Source organism: Elephas maximus, chromosome 11, assembly GCF_024166365.1.
Source record: "Elephas maximus indicus isolate mEleMax1 chromosome 11, mEleMax1 primary haplotype, whole genome shotgun sequence".
Classification (NCBI taxonomy): domain Eukaryota; kingdom Metazoa; phylum Chordata; class Mammalia; order Proboscidea; family Elephantidae; genus Elephas; species Elephas maximus.
Genome location: NC_064829.1, coordinates 9831465 through 9854608, shown reverse-complemented (window position 1 = coordinate 9854608; position 23144 = coordinate 9831465). Strand labels below are relative to the sequence as shown.

Below are 23144 nucleotides of genomic sequence, written 5' to 3'. Positions count from 1 at the left end.
GAGGCAGCCACCGTAAGATTCTTGTGCATCCTTTGGCATGTATTCTCTGCACACACACACAAACATCTGCATTACAGTCATACTGTGGTTGTACACTAGATACACTATTTATACTTGTGTTTTTTTCTCTTGGCAATTTATTTTGAAAATCTTTTCCTCTTAGTATTAGAGTTGTCTCATTCTTGTTGATGCTGATCATGTTCCCGTGCATGGATCCCATCACTGACTTAACCAGTCCTATTAGTAGATATCTAGGTTGTTTCCTTTTGTCTTTTCTATTACAAACTACTCCTCAGTGAAAATTGGTATATATTTCATTTTGTACATGTGTGGGTATATCTATCTTTAGAAAAACTTATAGAACTATAATCACTAAATCTTAGGGACTAATTTTGAAAGATATTGCCAAATTGCTCCCCATGAGGCTATTCTCATTTATACTTCCATAGCAGCATGTGAAAGCATCTCTTTGCCTCAAACCCTCGCCAATACCATGCTGTCAAACTTTTTAATCTCTGTCAGATTCATAGGGCAAAAATTGTATCTCCCTATTTTAATTTGCATTTCCCTTATGAGGAATGTTGAACATTATTTCAAATACATAAGAGTCATCTCAATTTCCTTTACTGCAGACTGTCTGCTTACCTCCTTTGTCTCTTCTCGCAATAACTGCTGTTTTCCTTACTAACTTGTAGAACTTCTTTAGATATTTAAAGAGGGTATCCCTTTGTACGTGATGTGAGCTACTAATTGTTGTTATTGTTAGGTGCTGTCAAGTTGGTTCTAATTCATAGGGACCCTGTGTATAGCAGAACAAAACGCTACCCAGTCCTGTGCTATCCTCACAATCATTGCTATGTTTGACCCCATCGTGGCACCCACTGTGTCAATCCATGACATTGAGGATCCTCCTCTTTTTAGCTGACCCTCTACTTTACCAAGCATGATGTCCTTCTGATAACAATCCAAAGTACATGAGATGAAGTCTCGCCAACATCCCTTCTAAGGAGCACTCTGCCATACTTCTTCCAAGACAGATTTGTTCATTCTTCTGGCAGTCCATGGTATATTCAATACTCTTCACCAATACCATAATTCAAATGCATCAATTCTTCTTCAGTCTTCCTTATTCATTGTCCAGCTTTCACATGCATATAAGGCAATTGAAAATACCATGGCTTGGGTCAGGTGTACCTTAGTCCTCAAAGTGACATCTTTGCTTTTCCACACTTTAAAGAGATCTTTTGCAGAAAATTTGCCCAATGCAACGCATCTTTTGATTTCTTGACTGCTGCTTCCATGGGCATTGATGGTGTATCCAAGTAAAATGAAATCCCTGACAACTTCAATATTTTCTCCATTTATCATGATGGTGCTTATTGTTCCTGTCGTGAGGATTTTTGTTTTCTTTATGTTGAGGTGTAACCCATACCGAAGGCTATAGTCTTTGATCTTCATCCATAAGTGCTTCAAGTGCTTTTCGGTATCAGCAAGCAAAGTTGTGTCATCTGCATATCATAGGTTGTTAATGAGTCTTCCTCCAGTCCTCCAATCATTCTTCACATAGTCCAGCTTCTCAGATTATTTGTTCAGCATATAGATTGAGTAAGTGTGGTGAAATGATACAACCCTGACATACACCTTTCAAACTATGCAGTATCCCTTTGTTCTGTTTGAACGACTGCCTCTTGATCCATGTACAGTTTCCACAGGAGTACAAATAAGTGTTCTGGAATTCCCATTTTTCACAATGTTATCCATAATTTGTTATGACCCACACAATTCAATGCCTTTGCATAGTCAATAAAACACAGGTAAACATCCTTCTGGTATTCTGTTTTCAGCCAAGATCCATCTGACATCAGCAGTGAATTTCTGGTAGTTCCCTGTCGATGTATGGCTCCAACCATTTTGTTAATTATCTTCAGCAAAATTTTACTTGTATGTGATATTAATGATATTGTTTGATAATTTCCACATTCTGTTTTATTTCTTCTCTTTGGAATGGGCACAAACATGGATCTCTTCCAGTTGATTGGCCAGACAGCTGTCTTCCAAATTTCTTGGCATAGACGAGTGAGCGCTTCCAGAATTGCATCCGATTATTGAAACATCTCAATAGGTATTCCAGCAGGTCCTGGAGCCTGGTTTTTCACCAGTGCCTTCAGTGCAGCTTGGACTTCTTCCTTCAGTACCATCAGTTCTTAATCATATGCTACCTCCTGAAATGGTTGATCAACTAATTCTTTTTGGTACGTGACTCTTTGTATTCCTTCCATCTTCTTTTAATACTTCCTGTGTTGTTCAATATTTTGCCCATAAACAAACAAAAAAACCAAACCCATTGCCATTGAGTCAATTCCGACTCATAGCAACCCTATAGGACAGAGTAGAACTGCCTTATAAGATTTCCAAGGAGCAGCTGGTGGATTCGAACTGCCAACCTTTTGGTTAGCAGCTGAGCTGTTAACCACTGTGACACCAGGGCTCCATTTTGTCCATAGAATCCTTCAATATGGCAACTCAAGGCCTGAATATTTTAAGTTTTTTTCAGTTGAGAAATGCTGAGCATGTTCTTCCCTTTTGGTTTTCTAACTCCAGGTCTTTGCACATTTTATTACAATTCTTTACTTTGTCTTCTCGAGCTGCCCTCTGAAATCTTCTGTTTAGCTCTTTTACCTCATCATTTCTTCCATTCACTTTAGCTACTCTACATTCAAGAGCAAATTTCAGAGTCTCTTCTGACATCCATTTTGGCCTTTTCTTTCTTTCCTGTCTTTTTAATGGCCTTTTCCTTTCTTCATGTATGATGTCCTTGATGTCACCCTACAACTCATCTGCTCTTTGGTCCTTAGTGTTCAATGCGTCAAATCTTTCTCGAGATGGTCTCTAGATTCAGGTGGGATATACTAAAGGTCATACTTTGGCTTTTCATGGACTTGTTTTAATTTTCTTCAACTTCAGCTTTTTTTTTTTTAAGAGCTTGCATAGGAGCAATTGGTGGTCTCTTCTGCAATCAGCCCCTGGCCTTGTTCTGACTGATAATATTGAGCTTCTCCATCGTCTCCTTCCACAGATGTAGTCAATTTGATTCCTGTGTATTCCATCTGGTGAGGTCCACGTGTATAGTCTTTGTTTATGTTGTTGAAAAAGGTATTTCTGATAAATAGTTACTAATATTTCAGTACATTTTAAACTTATGGAACAATCACAGGATTTTGGTTGTTTTCATTGTTTTACAGACTTCCACGTAACACTTACCGTGTTCAGTATTGCTAAATGCTATGGAAGACTCAAAGAAAATTTGAGCTGTGTCCATTGGCTAACCACCCCCTCCAGGAGCAGGGCTACTGTATAAGGCTGACCAGCCATGCCTTATAGGGCTCAGGAAATGGCAATCAGTAGACAGGATGTGAGTGGTCCCCCTCCCCTAATTTCACAATATGGCGGCCCTGCCCAAGAGCCTCACATCTCCTATTCGTAAGATCGATGAGTAAAGGCTAATTTGTCTTTTTTTTTATTTTATTTAATGTAGCACCTTGTTAGTCTCAAGAGGCAACCTTCGTAATTTCACTGGCTTATAACTAGCCTCTTCCATTGGAGAGCCGGCTTCAGGCACTGACTTGCCAGCATCATGCTAGAACAGAGAAATCTGTCTGTTATTCTTGTTGTGAATTGTTGCCACCAGCTGTGTCTAGCCAAAAAATTAAGTTGTTAACATTTTTGGACTAAGTTGGGAGAAGGTCATGTACTGAAATGCAAACAGTGTTTTAGTGCAGAGTGGAAGGGCATATAGGCCTCAGCATCTCTGCCTCCTTTTCAATATCGTCTAAGCCAAACCAACCCAACCGTTGCCATCCAGTTGAATGCAACTCATGACAACATCACGTGTTACAGAGTAGAACTGCTCCATAGGATTTTCTTGGCTGTAATCTTTACAGAAGCAGATTGCCAGGCCTTTCTTCTGAGGCATTCATGGGTGGGTTCACAGCGCCAATCATTAGGTTAGTAGCTGAAAGCAAACAGCTTGTGTCACCCAGGGACCTTCTCTGTTGTCCAGTTCTAGTTAACACTCTACAATTACCTGCCATTTCAGCAGTATGCACTTGGCTCTGTCATTAATGTACAGGAAAAGTTTGATAAGGGGTGATTAATGAATTTTTTATTTTTTATACATGATTCTTACTTATTTTCAAAGCCTCAAAATCAGAGTTTGAGATATCCATTTACTAAAGGAATACAATGCCTTTTTATCACCTTCCTTTCTTCCTAAATAAATCATAGTTTTAGTTAGGTATTACATTGCCTTATCACTAGCTTAAGTAATGAGAAACAGTATTACTTTGTTTTTATAGTTTATTACTAAGTTGATAAACTCCATTATCTCTGCATTATTTACTTTGATTTTACTGATTTTTGTAATTTCCCTTACAGTGTGCTCTATAATTGAATTCTCGATGGTTTTTCTAATAATCTGTTAAGTGCATATTGACTTGAACTGAAAAATAAAGTTGTTTTTCTGACAGAAAGTAAATCTGATTTGGAAGATTGCTTTGATAATGAGGACTGCCTTTGTCCATTAGATTGTATGAAAGTTTTTAATAACTTGAATAAGTTAAATCTGCAACCTGAAAATTTGAAAAAAATATATTTAAAACATTTCATTAAAAACAAATCCTATTGGCACAGTTGTATTGGAATTAATATTTCAACTGTCCCGTCTTTCTAAGTAAATTGGACTAAACAAAGTACATTTAAGTGAAGGAGTTAGAAAGCCTGTGTCCATCTGCCCTGGGAAAGCCTGTTGGTGTACTTCCAGAAACGAAGGCAGTTGTGACAGGGTCACGTGTGAGTGTGCAAGTCGGGTCATTTCAGTTCTGCTTCCCACCAATGGCGGATTAGAAACATAGATCACTATTTGATTTTTGGCATCTAACTCTGAAGAAGGTCAAAGAATTGAGTGGCATTGTTAGAATATCACTCCTTTCCATGTTCATAGGTATGTGACCAAGATTTCTGTGTTTATACATATAAAAACAAGAAAGGTTAAATTTGAAGCCAAACCTCATTCTGGCAATATTTAATACTCAGCCTTGGATAAATGAACTCCCTAAAAAGAATACATAATTATAATAAATTTTGAATACCTTGTAATCACAGGAATTTAAAAACAATTTCAATTATTGGATTTATTTGATGTTTACTTCTTTTTTTTTTTTTTTACATATACTCCACTGGATACATTTAACAGAATGATGCAACACTTTTGTTTTTAAAAAGGAATATTTATAGCACCCCAGAAATTAAGATTATATTATTTGCAACTACTTGAATTTATAAAGAAAAATTAGATGTGAACTTAAGGATGTATGAGGGTAGTTTGTAAATATTTTCAAGAATACAAGAGCAATAATGTGTGAAGAACACTGCACTATAGGAGAGTTGCAGTGTCCAGAAAAGCAAACACTAAAATCAGTAACTCCCAGTCTTCTTTACCAATTGCTTTTCAATTCACGTATTCACACAGGCCTATATTATTTTTACAACTTGGAAAAAGTACTTTCTCTAGTGATATATCTCTAATTTTGTAATGATGTAAACGGAAAAATAGGATTTTAAATTTAAGAGCTAACTATTCAATTCCAAAATTTCTTCTGTGAAGTAAGATATAAGCATATTAGGTAAAAATGCACCATCATGCAGTAGACAGACTACACAGGAGGTCTTTTTCTAAAAGTTGCTTAACTCCTGGGATAAAAATAAAAAGTCTTCCAAGTATGTAAATCTCCTTTCCACAACCTTCCATAATAGAAACAATTTGAGGCAGGAATCACTTCTTGTGTTGACTATTTATAGTTGCAAAATCTAGAGTTGGCTCTCAGGAACCTTTGCAACAGTAATTCAGGATAATGAAGGAGGGGCTTTATTAACATGGAAAATTATTACTGTTTCACAAAGAAAATATTTGTATGTAGTACAAAATTCAGAATGCTCAAAGGAGAGGGGAAGGTGACTTATTTTTTAATGTACATCTTTTGTCCCCTTTAAATTTTACCATGTGTAAGAATTACCTATTAAAAAATAAGAATGGACTTACCAGGTCAAAGTGTGTATCTTAAAATTTGATAATTTCACTTACCTCAAGAAGTTGTGAGCCCTGAAAGAAGTTTTGCTGAATCCTACGCCCACCAGCAATGTTGGTGGGTGCCTGTTCCCCCTCCCCCAGCTTTGGCTAATAATGGATGATCTAATTGTTGGATAGCACATCTTTTCCATTACCATTTAAAAAACACTTAATAATGAGTTGTTCCTTCTTGGATCACCCTGTTTAAATTTCATGCTACTCCCTTTTGATTTATTCCAGGTCAAACTGGTGCAGGAAACAACTGGGCAAAGGGGCACTACACAGAAGGGGCCGAGCTGATGGACTCGGTGCTGGACGTGGTGAGGAAGGAGTGTGAGCACTGTGCCTGCCTGCAAGGGTTCCAGCTCACCCACTCCCTGGGCGGGGGAACAGGGTCTGGCATGGGTACTCTGCTCATCAGCAAGATCCGAGAGGAGTATCCCGATAGGATCATGAATACCTTCAGCGTCATGCCTTCCCCCAAAGTCTCTGACACCGTGGTGGAGCCCTATAACGCCACCCTGTCCGTTCACCAGCTGGTTGAGAACACAGATGAAACCTACTGCATCGATAATGAGGCTTTGTATGACATTTGCTTCCGTACCCTGAAGCTAACCACCCCCACCTATGGAGACCTGAACCACCTAGTGTCTGCCACCATGAGCGGGGTCACCACCTCCCTGCGCTTCCCCGGCCAGCTCAATGCCGACCTCCGCAAGCTGGCCGTGAACATGGTCCCTTTCCCCCGCCTCCACTTCTTCATGCCCGGCTTTGCCCCTCTGACGGCCAGGGGCAGTCAGCAGTACCGGGCCCTCACGGTGCCGGAACTGACTCAGCAGATGTTCGACGCCAAGAACATGATGGCGGCCTGTGACCCAAGACACGGGCGCTACCTCACCGTGGCCACCGTCTTCCGGGGCCCCATGTCCATGAAGGAGGTGGACGAGCAGATGCTGGCCATCCAGAACAAGAACAGCAGCTACTTCGTGGAGTGGATCCCCAACAACGTCAAGGTGGCCGTGTGCGACATCCCGCCCCGCGGCCTCAAGATGGCTTCCACCTTCATCGGCAACAGCACGGCCATCCAGGAGCTGTTCAAGCGCATTTCGGAGCAGTTCTCGGCCATGTTCCGACGCAAGGCCTTCCTGCACTGGTTCACAGGAGAGGGCATGGATGAGATGGAGTTCACCGAGGCCGAGAGCAACATGAATGACCTGGTGTCAGAGTACCAGCAGTATCAAGAAGCTACAGTTAATGACGGAGAAGAAACTTCTGAGGATGAAGAAGAGATGGATGAATAGAGGAGCTTCCCTTTCACAAATACTCAACACAGATGTTATTTCTTTAACCCTGGTGCATCTTGACCCTGACTGCTGCCGGAGTGATGCACTGCCTGAATCTGTTGGTGGAGACCCTTTCCAGATGCAGCAGTTGTATTCTCTATGGTGTGGAGTAAAGAAAGTACATTAAACTAGCAGAGAAGTGGCATCCCCCTCCCCCAGCAGATCAGCTGTGGAGATCCCCTCAAAAGGCCTGAGGGCCAGGGAGGGCTAACAACCTCACCTTCCACTGAGTGTTCACCCCGTCTGAGAATCAGCATGGAGGGAAGTTAGAGAAGTGTCCTTTCATCCGTTGTGACTAAACCTGAAGCAGTGCAGTGTTACCTTGTCTGAATACGCAATGTAGAACTCTGAAACACTCCAGCCATAATAAAACACCAAACATTGTTCATCAGTCTCTTCAGCTACTTACTTATTTGATAAGTTACTTTAGTTTGGTAGAATGGTTACTCTGTCGCTTCCCTTTGTTCCTGGGGGTAAACTGCCCCTGTAGCCCTAAAGAGAACTGAAAGGGCCCTTCTCAAACTGGAGGCTTTAAGAGCGGTGGCTTACGGGTAGGGTACAAGCGCGAAAAAGACACTTCTTCCCTGGGTGGTACAAAAGGTTAGAATGTATGACTGCCAGCATACGTGGAGGTTCAGGTTCACCTGGAAGTGCCTCAGAAGAAAGGCCTGGTGGTCTGCTTCTGAAAAATCAGCCATCAAAAACTTGGTGGAGCACAGTTCTACTCTGACTCACGCGGGGTCATCATGAGTCAGAGTCAACCTGATGGCAGCCGGTTTCCCCATGGCAACCACCACCTAGTCCTCCCACAGAATTTACGAATTGCTTTGTCATGTCCTGGGCAGGTGTGTCCCAGCCTTCCGTAACAGCACAGCTAAGATGGCCAAGGGATCCATGGAAAGCAGCCTTGAACCTTCTGGATGCATCTGGGTGGGGGCGGGCGTAGGGACAGGAACACAAGGATTGTTCAGCTCCCGAGATGCTGTGCCTCTGTGAGCAGCTAGACCGATTGAGCCCAGACTGAAGGCTATGGGGCTTTCTTCTGGTGTAACTAATCACGTTATAGTTTTGAGAAACAGTCACATCTTCAACAAGGCCTTGCCAAACACAGTCCCCAGGAAGCTGCTGTTCACTAGTTCCTGATTCTGTCCCTCTGCCCCCTAAAAGCTAGTTGTGAGCATGTGACTGCTTTAGCCAAAAAAAAAAAAAAAATATATGAGTGGCATGTCATTTCCAGGTGGACGTGTGTACATGGTGCTGGTGACTCCCCTGCTTTGCCCCAGCTGCCTCAAGGAACCCTGATTCCCCCTTCAAGGTGGTGGCAGTTGGCCCCAGTGAGCTGCTGAGCAGAACCCCTCTGAACTGTGCTGCAGAGTAAGAATGGTCGTTTCTCATGTGGAGTCACAGACCCAGGCTGCCCACGGCGTACCCTTGCCTGGCACCGCGGTGCTCCCTGGCCTGCACCAGTGTGTGGTGACTCAGCACTCCAACCCCCGGCCTGGGCAAGACTGAGCCAGCAGCAGGACTGGATACCAGCGTGACAGCACGTCCCCTTTGCAGAACTCAGCTGTTCTGTGAGGTTACAGTAAAAATAAAAATCAGCTCACCATCCATGTTCTAACTGGAAAACATGTGAATCTCGGTTTATCTTGGAGGAGAGGAAAAGATGAGTGTGGTGAGTGCCAGTGCTGGGCTCCACAGCCCTCACAGTGGGCGGGCAAAGGCCTTATCGCTCTCCTTGGAGCAGAGGAAAACCACCAAGCCTAAGCTGCTGTCTCAGACCATCTAAGCCGCCAGAGCTCGAGTGCAGCTTGGCTCAGTGCAGTGCAGGGGGACATGGGTCACCCTCAGCAAGTCTTGTATGCAGGGCTGTCACCTGTCTTACTGGTACAGCTCGCCTAGTCCACAGAGGGCCCGGCCAGGCCCACCAGAGTCCAGGCAGCACCTTTTCCTTGCAGAAGCGCAGGTGGGGAGAAAGAGCATCTCTTAATCTTACAGTGCTGTGGAGAAACCACCCTACATCCCCAACTCATGGCGACCCCATACACATGAACCAAAACACTGCCTGGTCCTGCACCAGCCCCATGACTGGCTGTGGACTGGACTGTTGTGCTCTATAGGGTTCTCACTAGCTGATTTTTGGAAGTAGATCCTTTCTTCTAGTCTGGAAGCTCCGCTGAAACCTGTTCAGCATCAGAGTAACATGCAAGCCTCCAATGAAGGACAGGTGGAGGACTGGCCGGGAACTAAACTGGGTCTCCTACGCGGAAGGCAAGAATTCTACCAACGAACCACCAATGCCTCATGACTAGGTAAATCTTAGTTTTAAAACAATTCTTCATTGAACTGCTTCCTAAACCTGTCCTACGAGGAAGCCAGGCAGTCATGGTACTTCTGTAGACTACTAGCAGAGGCTCCTTTTCTGCAACTATGCCAGTTACACCTCTTGTTGCTGCTGCCGTCAAGTCGGCTCTGCCTCATGGCGTCCTCACGTGTGCCCGGTCCTGCACTGTCTTCATGACCATGGATTCCACAGCTCCCTTCTGGGAGCGGAAAGTGGGAGCTGATGGTTCCGACTACTTTACTGAGAAGCTGCAGGAAACCACTGCCGCAGGGCCTCAACACCTCAGCCTCACTCTTCCTTCCTGGACCCTGGGGGACAGTCTGGAACAGCCCCAACTTGCCATGATTACTCATCAACCCTAGACCCAGCCTGTGGGGAAAGCCTGCTCGTGACTGGTCAGTGAGGGTTAACCTGACACCGTCGCCCTGGATCCTTACACCCACCGACTCCCGGTGCATCGTGTACGTGTTATATCCAGAGTCTGGTATGTCAGTCCAGGACGCAAGAATCTAGACCCATTAACCCTCTTGTGGGAGCTGATGAGAAAAGGGTTCCCTCCAAAAAGCAGGAACACTTAATTCTTTGCCATGTATTTTCTCAGAAGTATCCTAAGCATAAACAATAACCCTTTGTGTGTTCAGGGGAAAAAAAAGACATCGTTTACATTTTATCTTGATGTAATGAAGCCATATTTATACAATACAATCCTATTTTTCAATATGTTACAGCTCTTTGTAGAAAACCATTCCATTAAAACAGCAACAAGTGATCAGGATTCAATCTTTAAAATATTAAATCAAATTAAAATATTCTTATCAGAATTTGAATTTAATTTCACAGCCCCGGGGTCCCCTGCATCTGCAGAGGGAAACTGAAGGGAGAAGGAATGAAGAGTGGCCATGGAGACAGAAAAGGGGAAACTGAAGGGAAAAGGAATGAAGAGTGGCCATGGAGAGAGAAGGAGCTCTCAGGTAGTCAAGACTTCACATGTTCACTTCCCAACATCTGCTCAGCAGCAGGCCTTCCTGTGGGTCCGAGAAAAACCAGCGCTCCAGGGCACTGGTCTCGAGTTGTCTGCCGCTGTACCGAGAGCCCAATGAGGCCGAGGGCAGCCTGTTTCCCTCAGTGCCTTCCGAAAGTCCCACTGCCATCCCCACGGCAACTCGGAGGTGGAGGATTAAGTACCACTCTTCCCACCACTTCACCTGAGTCAGCTGATTTTTTAGTTGGTTAAAAATCAACATAGCAGTGTTCTCCTTCTTCTGAGAAAGCCAAAGTTGAAATAATGTGCAAACTGAAACCCTAACACAGACAATTAGAAGGGCATGTCTCCTTTGATCTGGTTGGCCACTTGCTCATCCATGGGCTCCTCTTTCTTCTTCTCACGCTCTCTGTTCCAATCCTTCAGGCCCTCTGGGAGTGAGGTGTCCTCGTCCAAGCTGCCAGTTCCTTCCACAAATTCCTCGTAAGTAGATTTTTCCACAAAAGGTCTGGGGCCCAAAAGTTCAACCATATCATTCTTATCTAATACTTCTTTTTCTAGCAATAAAAGAGCAACCTGAAATATGAACAATTTTAAATATAGTTACTCAGTAAATGTCTACTCAGAGGTAACAGTATTTTCATTTATAGCCCACCCCATTCCAAGTAAGGATTTAAGATCACTCAAGAAGATGTCTCATACATTAGGTTACACCATTTTAAAGAAAGATGCATAAAACACCGTAAACAAAAATGTACACCAACAAAGGACTGGTACATCCACACAGTGAACAGCTATGACCTGTAATAAAGAATGTGGAGGCTCTCTTTGTTCTATATATATACCAAAGATACAGACTTAAATGAAAAAAGCAAGATCTACAATGTGTATAGTGTGCTACATTTTATTTTAAAAGGAGGAAAGAATGTCATCTGTGTTTATCTATACCTAAGGAAATTCTGGAAGGATGTAGTAAATCAAGCTCGCTGATGCTGAGTCAATTCCAAGTCCTACAGGAAAGAGCAGAATTGCCCCATAGGGTTTCCAAGGAGTGGCTGGTGGACTCGATCGAGCTGCCGACCTTTTGGTTAGCAGCAGAACTCTTAGGAAGGATGTGTAAGAAATAAACGTGGTTATGGGAGGCAGGCTGGGGAAAGGATAGAAACGGAGTGAACAGAAAATTAAAGAAAAAAAAAAAGCTGAAAAAGAATAAAGACAAACAAGGGCAGAGATACAAAAGGAAGGTTAATACCAAAATACGTTCTCTTGAAGTTCTATTCATTTGTTATGGAAGAACTATGTATTTTAGCAGGCCACAGCAAAGGGGACACCTGACCAGTTATGTCTGTGGAGGCAAGCTATGGTGTCAGGAGAGCAGGTAAGAGTGTTCACGTTAGGTCACCTGACTGCTGTAAAGAAACTAAGCAGTTTAAATTATGAATTATCTCATAAATGGATTTAGTTCCAAAGACAGTGGAAGAAATAATGTTAGAAATTCAACACATCTGTAGTTTACATTAAAAGCTATGTTTTTAAAGACATAAAATACAGGCAGTCCTCAGGTTTCGAACGTCGGACTGTGGACAACCCGCACTTGCCCTTTCATGTTGTTATGTGCATTTGCTCTCACTGTGAAACTACCTGCCCCAAAGAGAGTCTTCACCCCAATCACCTGCAGCTCTTGTATCACTGCAAAGGCTTCGAGCCTCTTCCTGCACTAAAGTAAAGCTGGGTAAGAACCGTATACACCTGTTCCACTTACCTACAAATTCGACTTAAAGACAGTTAAGAACGGATCTCATTCATAACCTGGGGACTGCCTATAACTCAACTTTTCTTCTTTTCAATTTTTAAAAACTATTATCGAGTATTTCCAGTATGCACAAAAGCAGAAAGGATAACCAATCCCCATGTACCCATTATCAACAAGTATCAACTTAGAGCCATTTTTATTTTATCTACTCCTTGGATTATTTTGAAGAAGATCTCAGATGTCATACCATTTATTCATATACGTTTTTGTACATTTCTAAGAGGTAAGGATTCTTCAAAAAACAATGAGAATACTAAAATGCTCTAGTTTTTTAAATACATTGTTTACAGACATAAGATCTGGAGTAACAAAATGTTTTTAATTCCTTCTTAGACATCTTTAATTCTCAATTTGCCTAACCATATATATGTATTTACGTGCACACACACACACTTACACAGTTGTAGATAACTACTAAAAAAAGAGAGGTAACTTTTTAAATATAATTTTCTCTGATGGACCAGAAAGTTCACAATTCTTCAGTGTTTCAAGAACCTCACTATGTTAAAGCAATTACCTTTCAACAGGTATTTCGTTGCCAAATGTTGTCATCACATGCATTATAAATATGGAAGGAGCACGATAACTGGGTTATATTCCCTGGATACATGTGAGCATCTATTACACGCAAGGAGAATCCCTACTTTGAGAAATTTCACACACACTCTTTGCTCTCACAGAGCTGGTCATCCAGAGTGAGTGCTCTGCTGCTGTCTCTCACAGCTTCTTTGTCTTCAACAAATGGCTATACGGGACCATAAACAGATCTTTGCCTAGGCCTGGACCTCCTATCCATATTCCATTTGCAAATGCCCACTGCTCACCCCCTCCTGGGTATCCCACTGAGCGCTGCCTACCTCTCCTGCCCTCCGCCAGCCCACGTCTGCCATCGTCCAAGTCTTGGGGTCATCCTGAGGTCTTTTTTCTCTTCTATTTAATCAGTAAGTCTTGTTTTTTAGATCCGCCTCTGCCTTTTTATTTCCACTGCCGCCACGGGTATCATCTCAGGAATGTCTGAGCTGGCCTGTTTGTCCAGTGTTTTCCACGCTAACAGAATGGCACACTGCTGCCACACACATCTGTTTGCACAATGAACGTTTCATCATTTCTACTCACAATTCCTTAAGGACTCCCAATTAACACAAGGGGGCCAGATTAGATAATTTTTAAGGTCAATTCTATTTCTAATCCCTGGTGGCATAGTGGTTAAGAGCTACGGCTGCTAACCAAAAGGTCAGCAGTTCAAATCTACCAGGTGCTCCTTGAAAACCCTATGGGGCAGAATGGGTATGGGTCTATTTCTAATACTGTGTTTTCTGCTTAGCTTTTGAGGCCCTTCATAATCCAGGCCAACCACCCTTCACTGTCAGCTCCAGGCAGGCACCCCGGTCCTGCCGTCTCCACTATACACACGTGTCTGCTCTCAGGCCTCCACACCGCAGGCTCCTTTCCTTTACATGTTCTACCCTGATCAATTTCAAGGTAAAATTTAAGCCCTATCTTATCCGTCCTTACAGAGCCTTCTCTGACCACTTGCAGCGTGATGGGCTGCTTTTGTGTGGCCTTTCCTGCTGTGGTCTTGAAACTTCCACCCAAGTGATTGGGTGGGGCTGTGTACATAAGGTAATTGTGGGCCACCAAAGGTATTGGTCAGTTTTGCCATCCCACAGGCTTAAAATGAGCCATCCCAGAGGCGGCAAAGAGAGGATCCTACCACCACCGGGGAGCCAAGAGTGAAGCATGTCCTTTGGACCTTGTGCTGAGACACTTTTGAAACCAGGCAACCAAAAGAGAGAGCCAGAGCTTTAAGATGGAAGACGGCGAGAAGTGGTAGCAGAGAAATGGCAGCAGGAGACCAGCAGCAGGAAATAGCACGGTGGGCTTCCTGAGTGCCTTCGGGTAGGAGGCTTGCTGGCAGAATAGGGTGCCTCGGGACACTTAGTGGGGCTAGGTTTGCCAATCCACAGAGCCAGAGCTGAATGCCTCTGGGCCACAGCTTACTGGTGGAGTGGGGTCCCTCTGGGCACTTACTGGCAGACCTAAAAGAGCTTTGTAACACTTGCTGAAGTGGGGCAGCAGCCAAGGGTCAGAGAGAGGCCTGCCTGCAACACGGCTGAGAACAGGCTATCCTGATGGAAGAACTGCATCCTGAGTGTTCCTGAACCTGAATTGTAACTTGTAACTTCCCCAATAAACCCTATAATCCTAAGTATCATCTGTGAGTTGTGTGTGGCCATTGCAACGAACTATCAAACACAACAGAGCACTAAGAGTGCCGTAGGAGACACAGTGATATCAGAATTGGTAAAGACGGCAGAGAGAGGAGGCATGTCTGGATTCCGCCTCACAGGAATCAGCCTTGGGCTGTTGATCCTGATTCTCTTTTCCCCTGGTGAAGTCAGAGGAGGTCAGACGTCGCCTCCATACCGTTTTTACATCACTCTGGCTCCTGCTGCATTCCTCAGTGTGTTTCAGTGGACCAGCTCTCTTGCCAGTTAGACAGTGAGTTTTGAGAAGACGCCAGGGCAGGCTCACGGCAGCTTGTCTGAAGACTTGCTGATTGAATAATGTATCTTAGAATATGCTTTTACTTGAGTCTATCCTTTATAAGTGGCTTTTCCAATTGTGTTTTTCTCATTAGTGTGGAATGTCCAAAGAACAAAAACTCCACTTTTGCTGTGTAAATCCTGAGGAGCTGGTTCACTGGCTGCAAGAACTCCAGTCGGTTCAGCGAGAACCCTCCCTTCTCATAGGTGCTATCAGTGAGACGCAATAACGAAAACCAGCAGGCACGTTTATCCACGTTGGAGCATACTCAAGCCAAATTTTACTCCCTAGTTACCTCATTTGTGGCTAATTCTATTCTGCCTCTTCATCTTTCACTACCATTTATTCTGGAGGTGAAAAACAACAGTAAGCTCCAATCAATCAGCTGAACTCCCTATTACAGCTCTGGTGGAACACTCGGTGGGGAACAGTGCTTTTCTCACTGCTGTTTATGCTGCAGCTGTTAAGAGACTTCACCCCTACTCGCGGCTGACGCCATGCCGCCAAGGCTGGGGCTGTGTCCGCTTGTGCTCACCATGCACTTCGCTGAGACAAGAGCTGGCACTGAAACTCCAGTATCACTGAGTCCAAGAGCTGGCCAGAGGGGAAGCTCTGATAAACCAACCAAAATATCCAGTCATCACTTTACTCTTTTCCTGCAACACCTGGTAGAGAATTAGTCATATGACCACACCTACCTTCTCCACATCAGCTTTCTTTTCCGTGAGAAGCGCTACTGTTCTTTTGTAAGCATCATTAATAAGTATTCGTACTTCATCATCTATCAGTCTTGCGGTGGCTTCACTGTAAGGTTTCTCCAACACCATGTCCCCCTGACGGGCGAGGTCAAAGGAAATTTGTCCCACTTTTTCATTCATGCCAAACTGAACAATCTGAAAAAGAATATATGGTTAGTGGTGGGCATCCATTTTTCTTGACTGGTCAGTATATTTTTATAAAATGGCAGTAAGTCTTTAAAATGACATCAAATTCACATACTTCACTACTACTACTCTTTAACCTGGAAATATCTACATGGTGGCCTTGAGTCAGCTACACAGACAAGGGTAGTCTGTGTAGACGGTGGCAGCAATGGCATAGTGTTTTAAACTCAACTAGGAAAGCAAAACCAGAAAACCACAGACATCTACAACAACATTAGGTGACAAACGGGTGGGGACAAGTCACCAACAGCTATAAGGCCTGCATGATGTTACTATTTGTACAACGGGAAGGAAAGGAGAAGCAAGACTCGACAGACCTGAGAAGAAAAGAAGCCCGAAACAGCCAACCGTTCTTTCTAGGAAGTGTGGCACGCCCGTGTAAGGCCAACTGGAGCTAGAAGGGCTCTGCATCCTGCAGACCACTGAGTCTATAGGGTGAAGCTCATGGGAAGGTCTGAGGAGACTGGACCCTGGGAACTCTTAAAAACTAACCAGACAAAGCTCCCTTCTAGACAAAGCCTCACATTAGAAGAAACTGCTGGAAGTAAAATCTGAATTGACTAGACGAGGGAAGATCCAGACAAAAGTGGGGAAGAGGAGCAGAGAGAAGACTGAGCAGGAAGCTGTGCTGAACACTTCATGTAAACAGAAAAAGGAACTCTGAAGCCATGAAATTAGAAAAGCTGTCCTAACCACTCCTTCCTCCTCACGTCAAATGAGCAACAGATTATTAGTAGTTGCTAGGAACTGGGGGAGGAGGGAACAGGCGTCACTGCGGAAGCGGCACTGAGTGTGCTGGGAGTGACGGGAAACTTCGGGAAGTAGACTGTGGTGATGGCTGTATAACACGGTGAAGGTCACGTCGCTGAGCTCTACACTTAAAAAGTGGTTAAAATGGCAAACTTTTTGTTATATATGTTTTGCCACAATAAAATTAAGAAAAAAATGCAACAGAAAAATCCCTTATAAAGTCATTATGAGAAAAAAGGAAGAAAAAGCAGGAGGGAAAGGCAAGTCCACAAAATGGAGGAAAACTGTAACCTACTATTTCGAGAAAGACTAAAAGAAATTAGGAAAACAACAGAAAACATGAAAGAACGTAAGTCATAATTAGAAGTTAGATGGATGCTAGAACTCAAGAAGAATTAGATATAAAAGAAAAACTATTTTAGAAATGAAGATTCAACTAGCAAGAACACAACAGCAAATAATCCCAACAAACAATGCCTTAAGAGAAACAGAAGGTAAAATGCGATACGACTTGATAGTTTCTTTTTAAAATACAAAGCTTTAAAAAGGATTTGAGAAAGTGACAGATACAGAAAATAGGCAAAGAAGAGCTATGTCATTTGTATCAAGTTCAAAGACAGTAAATCTATATCGTTTGGGGATGTATTATTTATGGCATAGTGGTAAAACTTAAAGAAAACAAGGAAATGATAACAGAGGCAGAACAGTGGTTACTTACAGCAGGAAGGGAGGGGTGTGTGGTAAGGGAAAGGCACTTTCAGAGATTCCAATGTACTGCCAACGTTCTATTGAGATTACACAGGTTTATAATTACATATTAACTACATATATGCCTTATGTACTTTTTTTTTTTTTTTTAAAGCAATTAACTCCCCAATGCTTTGTATACTCTTAGGAAATAAACTTTCAACACTGTACTACAAAAATAAGGCTTATTTTCATAAGTTCTGACTGCAGTAAAATTTATTTCTTTTACAAAATAATCTGCCTCGAACGCCTAAACCAGTCAAACACAATACTATTGTTTCAGGGCTATTTCAAGAATGTCAATTTCTCACGCAACCTTGAAAAGGAGGAAGAAACACTGCTTCACACACTTACTTGGGCATATGCACTCTGGGTTACTTTTCTCAAGTCATCTTGAGCACCAGTTGTAATTCTTCCAAAGAAGATTTCCTCTGACACTCGGCCGCCTAAGGTCATGCACATCCTATCCAAGAGCTGCTCTTTGGTGTACAGGTATTGTTCTTTCGGTAAATACTGAGCATAACCTAATCCTTTGCCGCGTGGGATGATGGATACCTAGTAATAGAAAACACACAAACGAAGACCGCACCACCAAGTGTAGATCTGATTACAATGTTTTCATGTACATAGAAAAACTCACTGAACCAGCTTTTCAGTAGACTGAGCTTGCCACAGTGGCTGGCAACCCACCAGCCTTGGCTAGAAGACATCTGTATTTGCTCTTAAGACAACATAACCTTGGAGTTCTATAAAATATTTCCTGTCTTTTTATAAAACTCAACTGAAATTATTCAGTGGTGGCAACAGGACCACTGGTGAGCCACGCCTGTCCCAGGTGGGAGCCCGTGTTGGCCGATCGCAAGCTGTGCAGACAGGTTTACACTCGGTCTCAGACACAGCCACGCCTTTCTTAGTGAGGGAAGGAAAAAGCAGGCCAAGGTGCCAGGGCAGCTTTTACCTGCCTTCATTTTTTTTTTTCTATTCCTCTTTTAGTAGCTGAGTAAATTCCTTTAAAAAAGAAAAAAAAAAAAAATCAACTTTGAAAAATGACTTACATATAATAAAATGTACCCATTTTAAATATACAGTTTGATGAGTTTTGACAAACGTAAGCCCCTGCCACAATAAAGACACAAAACACTTGTGTTATTCCCCCAAAGTTCCCTCAGGCCCCTTGGTTGTCAATCGTTCCCTAACCTTCAACCACAGGCAACTGCTAAGCGATCCCTACAGATGAGTTTGGAATTTGTAGAACTGCCCACAAATAAAATCACACAGTACGTACTTTTTTGTGTCTGGTTTCTGTCACTGTTTTTGAGATTCATTTATACTGTTGTGTGTATTAACAGTCTGTTCATTTTTATTGCATTATATGCATTAAAATATAAATTATATATATATAAATATATTTAAAAAATATATATATATAAATATGCATTAAAATATAGCATTCCCTTATATGAACAAATTTCCAAAAGTTCTTCATCCGTTTCATTATTGATGGGCATCAGGATTGGTTTCAGTTCTTTGCTTTTATGAACAAAGCAGTAAAAGTCTTTGTGTGGATATGTTTTCATTTCTCTAGGAGTGAGACCGCTTGGTGGTACAGAAATGTTAATCTTCGAAAGAATCGGCCAAAATGTTTTCCAATATAGTTGTACCATTTTACATTCCCATCAGCAACGTACAAATTCCAGCTGTTGGACATCCTGACCAACACGTCTTTTAAATGTTAACTTGTATGGTGGCACCTCATTATGGTTTTAATCTGCATTTCCCTGGTGACTGAGGGGGCTGAATATTTTCATGTGCATGTACCTTCTTGTGTGAAGTATCTGTTCACATCTTGTTTTCTTCTGAGTTTTAAGAATACTTTACATATTTTAGATACAAGTCCTTTGTCATATATCTGCACTGCAGGTATTTCTCAGTGTGCTGCTTGCCTTTTCATTTCCTTGACAATGTGTTTCAAAGAGCAAAAAGTTATTAATTTTGATGAGATTTCATTTATCAACTTTTTCTTGTATGGTTCATGCTTTTTGTGTCCGAAGAAATTTTCACCTACTGAAGGTCACAAAGATTTTTTTCCAGAAGTTATATAGCTCTTATATTTCAAATTAATTTTTTGTGGATGGTGTGAGGGAAAGGTCAATGTTCACCTTTTTTTTTAAAAAACAGGCGTTTTAGAGCAGTTTTAGGCTTACAGAAAAACTGTGCAGAAAGTAGAGTTCTCATATACTTCCTCTGTTCACTTATTAAAATATGAATATTCAGTTGTTCCAGAACTATCTGTTGATAAGGCAATCCTTTCCCTTGAATTACTATTAAATTACTCTGCTGAAGATCAATGAAACAAATATGTGTGTAGGTTTATTTCTGGACTCTGTTTTGTTCCAATGATCTTTATTGCTCACCTGAAATCAATAGTGTAATCCCTTTGACTTAAATATTTTTGCTATTCTAGTTCATCTGTATTTCCATATAAATTTTAGATTCAGCTTGTCAATTTCCACCAAAAAAAAAAAAAACCCTGCTGTAATTAAGATAAAAATTTCCCTAAAACAAACATCAACTGGGGAGAGCTGACATCATAATATTCCATGAACAAGGCTGGTACACCTCTATTTTTATTTAGGTCTTCTTTAATTCATTGCATAGTTCCTACATATTTTCTGTTAAAGCTTTCTCTAAGTGTTTTGTTTTTGGATGTTATTGTAAATTAAACTGAACTTTTAAAATTTCACTTACTAACTGTTCATTGCTAATATACAGAAATACAACTGATCTTTGTATACTGGCCTTGAATCCTGCAACACTGTTAAATTTATTTACTAGTTTTTGTGGCTTTTTTGGAGATTCCCTAGGATGTTTTTCGTGCAACTTGAACACCACCTCCTCTCTGGTTCCCTTGCTTTAGGGGACCCCCCCCCCCCAACTTTCGGCTGTCCTGTGGCATCTTAAGTCAGTAAGACTTCTGCTTTCCGTTGCCCACGCTACACCGGCTTGAGGAATGCACTCAGTTAAAGACCAGAAAGCTGGGAAGCGTCACCAGATGCAGCTCTGCCTCTCAGGGTTGAGGCCCCTCTGGTCTCAACTGGGCCACCTGCAGTTTGGCCATCACTGAGTGATTTGGGCAGTTTAACTCAAATTTGGGCCTCTCCTGTAGTCTTCTTGCTTCCAGGATTTTCCCACTAAATTTCCAGTATTCTTCAAATCCTGAACTCTCTCCTCTGCCATCTCTAGATAATAAAGCCAGTGTTTTCCACTACCGTAGCCGAGGAGGTCAGGAAAAACCTTCACACAAGAAAGCCACTGCATTTTCTGCTTTTCAGGAGTAAGTGGTCTACCAGTTAAACTGGCAAATTCCTTTAAATTTAAACATCATATATTTATCCTTTGTGGGAATCCAATTTTCTTCTCAAGCACTGTTCGTATGCTCAGCTGGCTCTCTTATGTTTAACACACATGGCTTTACCTTCAAAAGTGGGTCTGCATGCTCCAGGTACCAGCCTGCAACCGCATGGCCTGCTTCATGGTATGCCACGGTCTTTTTCTCCTCTGGCTGCAGAACCTGGGTTTTCTTCTCTAAACCTAACAAAAAATAACAAAACACCAAGACCACTGTTTCAGTGACATAAAAGGATAGTAATATAATACTAACACAGTATAAAATACAAATACAGGAATCCATTTAGAGACTTAGCTGCCTATGACAATTCAAAACTTCCCAAACGAGGTCAGAATAAAAAAAAAGGTCAACTTCAGAATACACCCAACTACAGGCACAAACACACTCATCATCCCACCCCAGGCCTGCTGCTTGCCTAATTCTCCTGCTCTTTTGAACCACACATGCTGTTCTGGGAAATAAACAGAAATGCAAAATAAAATCCAGCACTTAACTCAATTTAAAAAATATAAAACTCATAGAAAAAAAAGAATCCTGAAAAGGTCACTGCTGCTCAGTCTGAATATACAGAATTATCAGGTAATGGGCAAAAAAGATGCTTGCCACAGGAGACTGACTGTTCTGTGTTCCTGATGGGAGGCTGGCGGTAGTAGAGAAGGCAGTGAGCTAGTTAAAGATCTGGAAATACCCAGGAGCTTAAGGGGCAGCCAGGGAAGCAGCATGGTGGACCTAAGAAGGCCACTTCGCAGAGACGCGGTATCTGGGAAAGCTCCTGTGAGGGGCTGCATATCTACCTGCACAACTGAAGGATCTCTCATCTAAGCAAGAGTCTTCTCTGGCCTGGACAAAGACATACTCTGAGCCTAGTTTTGTACTTGTGACTGACTTTTACATAGTTCATCAAAGTACAAATCATCACGCTCATGACAAAAGCAGTTTTGTTGTGTTTAAGGTAACTCATCTGAGAGAATTTCACAACTCAGAACATATTAAGGAGTCTAGAAGATTAAAAGAAAAAAAGCTATGTTCCCCATGATACAAATCCAAGTCAAGTACATGACAGGCTACAACGGTAGGAAGTTACAGGGATATGGGCCAACAAATCCTGTTTTCCACAGATAAGCCTTTCTTATCTGAAAAAACAAAGAATTCCCCCCTAGAATTACAGGAATTTTTTTTTCTCAGTATGCTATCTTACTACAAAACAATTGCTTGTGGATTCCAGTCTACAGTGGCTGAACAGTGATAGGTAAACTTCTGTCTACCTCAAACCACAGGCTACTTGGTATTCTCTGCTCACTTTCATATTCTCACTTTTGCACTAAGCACTGAAAGATCCCCTTGGCATAAAAAGGTGCAAATACACAACGTTCACCTGTCTCTGAAGTCACTGTTAATTCCAGGAACAAGTCCATCATCTTAGATCTTTTTCAATTTCAAACTTCTAGATTAAATGGCCTATTAATTTATTCATTCAATAATTATTTACTTGTTTAGCACCTAATCCACGCTAAGCATACTGGTACACTGGCCGCTCCCCTCCCTGGAGTCTCATAAATCTGCTTTTGTACTCTATACTCAACAGTCTCACTACCAAACCCAAAGGTCATTATCCCACATCACCTGACCTTGCCAATAACCTCCTTCAGGAACTTGCCTTTGTGTCCTGAATCCCCCAACCTTCTCAGCGCCACTTCCTTATCCACCGATGCACCTTTAGTGCAGAACCGCAGAAGCCCTGGTGACTCTGCGACTCACTTTCCTGTTACCACACGTGGTCCCCCCACCCCCCGCCACGACTGGGGTTCCTAAGCATCCTCACCAGCCAGCAACCTTGGGGACTACAGAGCCTGTCCTCCATGGAGTGCCGCAAGGCAGCTCCAGTGGACACTGCCTATCTCAAATTCGCCCTCATTTTCTGCCTAAACCAGCTGCCTCCGGAGCACCCGCTCTTCCTTCAGGCTTTTTGTCTGCCTGTTTTCGGAGGTACTGCCCACGCTAGGCCCTGTTATCTCACATAATGACTCCAAGGTCCCTGCCCCCAGATGATTCCCTCTCCTCAAACCCAGATTCTCTTCCCTAAAATAGCACTGATTACCTTATTCAGTGGCTCAGGAAAAAACCCTTGGTAGCTCCATACT

General features: G+C 42.4%; 2 protein-coding genes across 3 annotated transcripts in view; one reads left to right on the top strand and one right to left on the bottom strand.

The window, feature by feature from the left end:
• TUBB6 (tubulin beta 6 class V) overlaps positions 1-7853 on the top strand; it is a 28840-nt gene extending 20987 nt beyond the window's left edge. The window contains exon 4 of the mRNA XM_049901881.1: positions 6365-7853. Coding sequence (XP_049757838.1) covers positions 6365-7425 — 1061 coding nt within the window. The 3' untranslated portion in view covers positions 7426-7853. The remainder of the gene's footprint in view (positions 1-6364) is intronic.
• A 3249-nt stretch (positions 7854-11102) lies between these two features.
• AFG3L2 (AFG3 like matrix AAA peptidase subunit 2) overlaps positions 11103-23144 on the bottom strand; it is a 51177-nt gene continuing 39135 nt past the window's right edge. For both annotated transcript variants that reach the window (XM_049901873.1, XM_049901874.1), the window contains exons 14-17: positions 21070-21185; positions 17949-18149; positions 15852-16046; positions 11103-11369 (exon numbers count right to left, since the gene is read on the bottom strand). In XM_049901873.1, the coding sequence (XP_049757830.1) occupies positions 11127-11369; positions 15852-16046; positions 17949-18149; positions 21070-21185 (755 nt within the window). In that variant the 3' untranslated portion in view covers positions 11103-11126. The remainder of the gene's footprint in view (positions 11370-15851; positions 16047-17948; positions 18150-21069; positions 21186-23144) is intronic.